We start from the raw sequence: 8,559 nt of genomic DNA on the forward strand, positions 1-8,559 counted from the left end.
ATTTATAGAAATGTTATTGATATGTGCTCCAAAATTATGGGAAACTCTTATAATTCTGAAATAACTTCTGTATGTTGTGAATTATAAATTTTATGTTAAATTGTTGTATGCTACAGAAGTAACCAAAATTTCCTTGTCAATGGTGGTTTTAATAATGGCCGTCCTGGCTGGGTGTGGTGGCTCACGCCTGTAATCCCAGCACTTTGGAGGCCAAGGCGGGTGGATCACGAGGTCAGGAGATCAAGACCAGCTTGGCCAAGATGGTGAGACCCCCGTCTCTCCTAAAAATACAAAAATTAGCCGGGCGTGGTGGCACAGGCCTGTAATCCCAGCTACTCAGGAGGCTGAGCCAGAGAATCACTGAAACCCAGGAGGCAGAGGTTGCAGTGAGCTGAGATCATGCCATTGCACTCCAGCCTGGGCAACAAGAGTGAAACTCCATTTCAAAAAAAGAAAAAAATATACACCCCTGATTTGAAACAAGACTAGGATACACGGTAAAGAATGTTTATTCACTAAAGTTTTGACAGACTGAAGGCCATTATTTCAGATTGGAAATAGGAAACTTAAAAGAACTACATGGACATTGGGTCAAAGAACATGGGTTGAAATGTGCCTGGCAGTAGCCCAAAAGTAAATGCTCTTCGAGGTGCATGTGAAGGAACTGTAGGAGGGAAATGGGATAATTCACATCTCCGCCAATAAATAAATGTAGCCACACTAGCTTGGGGGATTTGAGGTGAGACATCGAAAATACTAAGTCATGGTGAGGGCTGGAAGACAAAAGAATGAATCACTTCATAGGAATGGCTGTGGGGAAGGGCTTGAAGGAGTCATCCTCTGACTTCCATGTGAACCATGAACATTAAACATGGAGAAATGAGGAGCGGCAGCAGATCGGTTTGGGATGCATCTTCAGGGGATGCTGAAACAACAACAGCATTTGGTTTGCTCTACACCCCTGTCACCCCTCGCCCGCAAGCCCAGGGAGTGGTCAGCAGTGGGGCTTTGTGACGTCGAAGCCACCCTAGGGGTGCCATTGGATGGGACACTGCCTGTATGATCAAACAAAGCTCAAGGGTGTGGCTTTGCCTTGTCACCAGGAGGGTATATATAGGGAGGGCAAGAGCTCCGGGCCACTGCGAAGATTCAAAAGCTACAAAGCTTTCCGCAGACATTGACAAACCAATATATACAATGGGCCAACAATCCAGTGCTGGCGGGGTGAAGAGAAGCACCCCGTGTGAATCCAACGAGGTGAATGAGACGGTAAGATTGTTAGGTTTTGAAGCGAAGGCGAGGGTGAAAGAAAGACACACAGAGCAGGGGCGGCTCAAACAACAACACAGGAATATTGCAGACAATTGTGGAAGTGGTGGGCCCGCTTAATGCCAGAGCCCACCGCCGCTTACAGGCTGGGGTGCTTGTAGGTATGGGTGGGAGGGGCCTGGGCAGTATGGCTTGCTGCCCGGCAGGATATTGATAAGATGTTCTTAGCATCAGGTGGTTTGGCCCTTTTTCTGCTGGAATATCATTGCGGTGTTCCTTAAAACGTTGCCAAGCAAGATATGATAGGGATGTTTCTTTAGTTGGGCCTTCGTCCGCCTTGCGGACAGGTGGTTAGGCAGGATGTTTCTCACGGCCTGAACCCCCATGGGATGTTTCACTTTGACCAAGGTCTGCAAAATAGCAAAGAACTTACAGAATGGTGCAGTTTGGACTAACAGATGACCCTACCCACGCTCCTCTTCTTCTTCCCCATAGATCCCTACTCTGTGATTCAACCTTGTTCTTCTCTGGATCAAACCCCTTCCTCAACCTGCATTCCTTCTTGTCATGAAGCCCCCCGTGCTATCCAGTCTCTATCCTGTTCACCCAAAATAATGTCCTCCTGGCCTCTCCCTGTTTTCTTAACAGATGCCAGAGACGTCAAGGGGGGACTCACAGCCAGAACCCGCTCCTAAGAAATCAAAAGCATCGGACTCCTCGACCGTATTAGTGCTTTCCTACAGGAGAGAGGTTAGAAGACGTTACTCCGTCTCCGATGAATTGGTGAATGACCACTCCCGAGTGAACCGAATCAACCGCCTCCAAATAGACGAGGAAGAATTCACGCAGATTTCTGTGCAAACAGCTGCAAACCAGAAGGAAGATGCTGCCGTTAACCTTGGGCAATGAAAATAAAGTTTGAGAAGCTGATGGCTGTGCATATCTCTGCCTGTTTTCTGATGGTGGTGCGGGGGGGGAAGGGAAGGGAAGAGGTAGGCATTTGAGAAGGGAGGGATATGAGGTCCTGTAGGGTTGCTGGACAGACCCACAGGTGGACAGTAAGCCAGACATTGTAAATAAGGCCTGGGGGAGGACTGATTCCTAAAGAAAATTTCCTTCTTAAAATTTTATCTCACAGGAAGTGGAGATGTGTATATGTTCACGCAACTGTACCCGGCAGCACATAGTTCTGCTGAATGCACATATCGAAGGTATTCCCATCCCCTTTCCATCTGATATTTTCCTAGGTTAGAAATATATGCTTTATAAAGAGTAAACGTTCTGTAAAACACAAAGCACAATACAAAAGAAGATAGTAGATGTAGGAGTAAGTAAACGGCAGGAAAGCATTGCTTGTAATGAAATGATTGAAAAGCCAATTCTAAAACAAAATGTTCAATGCATCTTAAATATTTGTTACTGTTTTAATGACCTCAGCAGTCTTTAATCAAGATAAGTATGCTTTAGAAATGTGTTGATATCCGCAAAGTGTGAATATTCAAAATCGCCATGACTTGGGAAAAGGAAAGTAAAACACTCTTAAGTATGAGGAGCTTTTTTCCATGGAATGTGAACTGCAAGGTGGTGAGAAGGGTTAGGTGTGATGTGGTGAGATCATTTTTAGGAGAGTGTGTCTATTATCGGCTTCCTAACACTTCCATTTTGCATGATAATTTCCTGAAATTCGTCATTTAATTAAGGCTATAGATTTTGATTACAATGTGTCTTAAAATGTCAAACAGTATAATATTTATAGTGAAAAAGAAAACTGCTTGGCGGATACACATCGGTTAGCGGGAAAAGACACCACAGGGATTCACCATGGAGTCACCCGTGGATGGGGTTTTAGTTTCTGTCTTTGAATTGACCTTCACATAGTGTCTACGTCTTGAGAGTTCAGGGGATGTTGGAGAGATCATTAGGTAAAACAAGAAGGTCTTCTCAGGACACATGAGGGAGTTAAATAAAAATGCAGGAGCAATTACAATTTTAGTTATTTGTAACTGTGGTTTGCTAAGTCATAACACTGTCATGGATAACATGAAAAAATAAAATATACTAAATATCAATAGACAAAAACCAGTTTGCTTTTCTCCAACCAAATACCTAAATACCTAGCACTGATTTCCAGAACAAAATCCCCCACGTACCATCTTTGGAATAAAAGAATATTCTTTCAAGTTGTCGGACCACAAGGTAAAAACAAAAAATCCCAATGCTTTTTTTCTTACTCTTTGATATGTACAATTGAAGGTATTCCTCATTGCAAACTAATATTTCCATCCAGCACGTGACATTAAAGAATTTTTCATATTTAGGATAGTAATACGGGATCACATTCTTTAGCCTTAGGCATTGCAGAGGAAAAACAAACAAACAGAAACAAACCAAAACTAAGCTGAGAGAGGCGGAGCAAGAAAAGCAGAATAGAAGGCTGCACAGATCAGCCCCCTCGCAAGGACACAAATTTAGCAACTATCCACACAGTAGAAAACACCTCCATAAGAACCCAAAATCAGGGGAACTCTCATAGTACCTGGTTGTATCACTGAAAGAGGCACTGAAGAGTTAGAAGAAACAGTCTTAAATCGCTGACCCCACCCCTTCCCTATCCTAGGCAGTGGCAGTGTGGTGTAAAGAGCATCTCTGGAAGCTGGAAGAGCAAGAGCAGAGCAGTTGTGGGTCACTGAACTCAGTGCTGTCTCTTACAGGAGAAAGGAAAACCAGACCAAACGTAGCTGACTCCCATCTGGGAAGGGAGCATTGCAACCACCTCTAGCCAGAGGGAAATTACCCATCCCAGGAATCAGAACTTGAGTTTCTGCAAACCTTGCCACCAAGGGCTAAAAAACTGTTCCAGGTTTCTCAGACAACCTTAAAGGCAGTCTAGGCCACAAGACCTGTAACTCGTAGGTGAGTTCTAGCGTAGAATTGGGCCCAGAGGCAGTGGATTGTGGCGGGTATGTGGAGGGGTGCACATGACCTACTGAGATACCAGCTGGGGCAGCCAAGTGAGTGCTGGTGTCACCCCTGCCCTAGCCCCAGACTGCCCAGCTAGCGGCTCCATGAAAGACCCCCTCCTTCCACTTGAGGAGATGGAATAGTGAGGAGCGTTTTTTTTCTTGCATCTTGAATACCAGCTCAACTACAGCGGGACAGGGCACCGGTCGGGGTTGTGAAGCCCCTGTTCCAGGCACTAGCTCCTGGATAACATTTCTAGACACACCCTAGGCCAGAAAGAAACCTGCTGCCTTGAAAGAAATGAAAAGAGAACACCTATACACTGTTTATGGGAATGTAACTTAGTTCAGCCATTATAGAAAACAGTTTGGTGATTTCTGCAAGAACTTAGAATTACCATTCATCTCAGCCATCACATTACTGGATATATACCCAAAGGATATATATCATTCTACCGTTAAGACATATGCATGCGTATGTTCTTGACAGCACTATTCACAATAGCAAAGATATTGAATCAACCTAAAGGCCCATCAGCAGCAGACTGGATAAAGACATTGTGGTACATAAACAGCATGGAATACTATGCAGCCATAAAAAAACGAGATCATGTCTTTTGCAGCAACATGGATGGAGCTGGAGGCCATTACTCTAAGCGAACTCACGTGGGAACAGAAAATGGAATACCACCTTTTTCCATTTCTAAGCAAGAGCTAAACATCGGTACGCATGGACACAAAGAAGGGAGCAACAGACACCCGTGTCTACTTGGGGGTAAAGGATGGGGAGGAGGGTGAGGATTGAAAAGCTACCTGTCAGCTATTATGCTGATTACCTGGGTGATGAAATAATCTGTACACCAAACCCGTGTGACACACAATTTCCCTATATAACGAGCCTGCACGTGTACCCCTGAACCTAAAATAAAAGTTAACAAAAATTTAAAAATAAAATAATAAAAAATTAAGAAGTCTCACAGAGGTAGAGAGTAGAATGGTGGTGACTAGGGGCTCGGTGGTGGTGGCTGGAGAGACATTGCTCAAAGGATACCAAATTTCCGTTAGACTGAAGGAATAAGCTCCAGAGATATATTGTACAACACGGTGACTACGGGTGATCATAATATGTTGTATTATTGATAAATGCTAAGAGAGTAGATGTTAAGTGTTCTCAATACAAAATGATAACTTTGTGGGATGATGCATATGTTAATTAGCTATATTTATTCATTCTACAATGTATATACTTCAAACATTAGATACATGATAGATACATTCCATTTTATCTGTTCAGTTTAAAATAATAAAAATAAAGAAGAAAGACATGTCCAAGTGTTCTGCCTGGGAAGATGGGCCTGAGAGAGTCTTACATAGTTAATCATGTACTATGTTTTTCTGTGCAGGACAGCAGAGGGAGTGGGGCTACCTGAGAGCAGCACATAGTCAGTAAATGGCCTATAACAGCTCTACTTCCTTTCTTGAAGAATCAGAATGGTGAAAGAAACCAGTGTAATGTTTCTCATACCCCTAAGAAGGACACTAAAGTGTTTTAAAGAGAGTTGGATCTGAAGGTGCCCTGTGGTTGGGCTTGAGGGATGACATGAAAATGTTCTGCATGAATCAGCCATTTAGGGCCAGATGGGATGATACGCATCTCAGGAGATGTTCGATGGATACGACATTGGGAAATTCTGAGATTCTGAATTGACTAGGTGTGAGACTCATGCATATTAAGTGCAATTACATAAAATGGCATTGCATTTCTCATTCGGCCAAGCATTGTAACCAGGTATATTCATGTGCCAGCTATTTCAATAGAAAGTGCTAGCTCTCACAACCGTTTGCATTCCAATACAATTTTCTGAATGTAAGAGAAAGAGATATAGTTATAACCAAGGTGTTAATCAATGAGAATAGTTTGCATCTCATCTTCTCTATTCTGCAGAAAGGCCCTTGAAGAGCATATTGCATCATTTTCCTCATGGCCAAGAAAATCAAGAATCACTGATCTGGCCAGGTGCAGCGGCTCATGCCTGTAATCCCAGCACTTTGGGAGGCCGAGGCGGGCGGATCACCTGAGGTCAGGAGTTTGAGACGAGCCTGGCCAACATGGTGAAACCCTGTCTCTGCTAAAATACAAAAAAAAAATTAGCTGGTCGTGGTGGCGGGCGCCTGTAATCCCAGCTACTGGGGAGGCTGAGGCAGGAGAATTGCTTGAATCCAGGCAGTGGAGGTTGCAGTGAGCCGAGATCGTGCCACTGCACTCCGGCTTGGGTGACAGAGCCAGACTCTGTCTCAAAACAACAAAAACAAAAACAAGAAATCACCGATCCATTTGAAAGTCAGCAAATATTTTGTCATTGACTAAATGTAGACCCTAGAGAGTGATCCCCATACACCACACTACAACTTAAGACTGATTCTGTTTCTTAATCATCCTTTGGAGGTCATCACGTTTTTGAACTCTTGTAATAACAGGGGACTTGAACGCATTTCAGACAGCAAACCTCGTCCTGTGTTATCTTATGCTCTGGGAGGAATTAAAAGACAAGGAAGTAAGGAAGAAAGAAAGGAAGGAAGGGAGGGAGGAAGGAAGGGAGGGAGGGAAGGAGGGAGGGAGGGAGGGAGGAAAGGAGAAGAGGAGAGAAGAGAAGAGAGGAGACGATCTCTAAACCTAAATTGGTAGAAAGCTTCACAAGTCTGAATACTTAAAAAGTTAAATTAAGTAGCTAAAGATGTTTTTGAAAAGCATCTGAGCAAACAACAAAATGATTCTGAAAAATATTTGGTAATGTAATAATGACAATGGGTTATTTCTTCTATCCGTGATCTCCTACAATATATTTTAAGCCAGATCACGTTTTTCCTTTGATGAAAACTCCACAGAGTTTTCATCTTGATGAAAATAAAATCCAAATTCCTAATAAGGCCGTACATGATGTGGGCACCTATTACCTCTCTGACATTAATACTTATTCTTCTCATGAATCAATCACTCTGCTTCTATCACACTCCCCAATCTGTGACTCTTGTAACTCACCATGCATGTGATTCCTCTAACCTGCCATCCATATCAGGGTCTTTGCACACTTCTGCTGGAAGGTTCTTCTCTAAAATATCCACTATGTATCCTCATTTTCTTTTCTTTTCTTTTTCTTTCCTTCTTTCTTTTCTTTTCTTTTCTTTTCTTTTTTTTTTTTTTGAGATGGAGCCTTGCTTTGTCGCCTAGGCTGGAGTTCAGTGGTGCATTCTCGGCTCTCTGCAACCTCCGCCTCCTGGTTTCAAGCAATTCTCCTGCCTCAGCCTCCTGAGTAGCTGAGATTACAGGCGCCTGCTACCACGCCTGGCTAATGTTTGTATTTTTAGTACAGATGGGGTTTCATTGGTTGGCCAGGCTGGTCTTGAACTCCTGACCTCGTGATCCGCCTGCCTTCGCCTCCCAAAGTGCTGAGATTACAATCGTGAGCCACCACGCCCGGCCTGTGTATCCGAATTTTCTTAAGGTCACTAGTCAGAAGTCACTTTATTGGAAAGGCTATCCTCCATTTAATGGTGAAGACGTTAAATGGTACTTGTACTTCTTTCCCAAAAAATGACACTTTTATCAGTTATTTTACTACAGTACCTGGAACACGTAAACTTTCAAGAAATATTTGGTGAATGAATGCATGTTAATCTGAATTTAGTATTGCAGTCTTCATTACTAGAAAGCATTTACATGTTTTAACTGTCAGGGAGCAACGCTGGTAAGTGATTAATTCCCTATCAATAAAATGGATAGAGTACTATTCATGCTACATGTTCTCACAGTTGTGGCAAGGGTTATTAAATTGCCAACTGTAGTACTAAACTTATATTAATGTTGTACTCATTAGTATTACTCTTGTTATGTTCAGAGGAAATATGGAATAAAAGTAAGATCATGGGCCTGGTTCAAATCTGAAATTCTGCTACGTCCTAGTTGGGTGATCTAGGTCAAGTTTCTTAACTCCTCTGAGTCTTAGATTCTTCGTATGAAAAATGGAAAAAATGCTAGCACCTACTTCTCAGGATTGTTTTGAAAAACAAATTAATTAATATATTTAAGCTTTTAGCACAGAGCCTAGTACATACTGTGTGTGCAGTAATTACAAACTATTACTAGTGAGTATAATAGGATGTGAAAATTCATGACATCAAACAACTAGAACCGAGATTTATACACACACACACACACACACACACACACACACAGACATATGTATACACACACACACACACACACAGACATATGTATACACACACACACACACACACATATAATTGTTTTTGCAACAGAGTCTAGCTCTGT

The 8,559-nt window shown here is 42.6% G+C and overlaps 1 protein-coding gene across 1 annotated transcript; it reads left to right on the forward strand.

The window, feature by feature from the left end:
- The first annotated feature begins 1,197 nt into the window (after positions 1–1,197).
- On the forward strand, positions 1,198–2,178 carry LOC129395364 (sperm protein associated with the nucleus on the X chromosome C-like). Its single transcript, XM_055106610.1, has 2 exons — positions 1,198–1,269; positions 1,918–2,178. Exons 1-2 carry the CDS (start codon positions 1,198–1,200, stop codon positions 2,176–2,178), a joined length of 333 nt encoding a protein of 110 aa, XP_054962585.1.
- The last annotated feature ends 6,381 nt before the right edge of the window (positions 2,179–8,559 follow it).

Source organism: Pan paniscus, chromosome X (genome assembly GCF_029289425.2).
Source record: "Pan paniscus chromosome X, NHGRI_mPanPan1-v2.0_pri, whole genome shotgun sequence".
NCBI classification, from domain to species: Eukaryota; Metazoa; Chordata; class Mammalia; order Primates; family Hominidae; genus Pan; species Pan paniscus.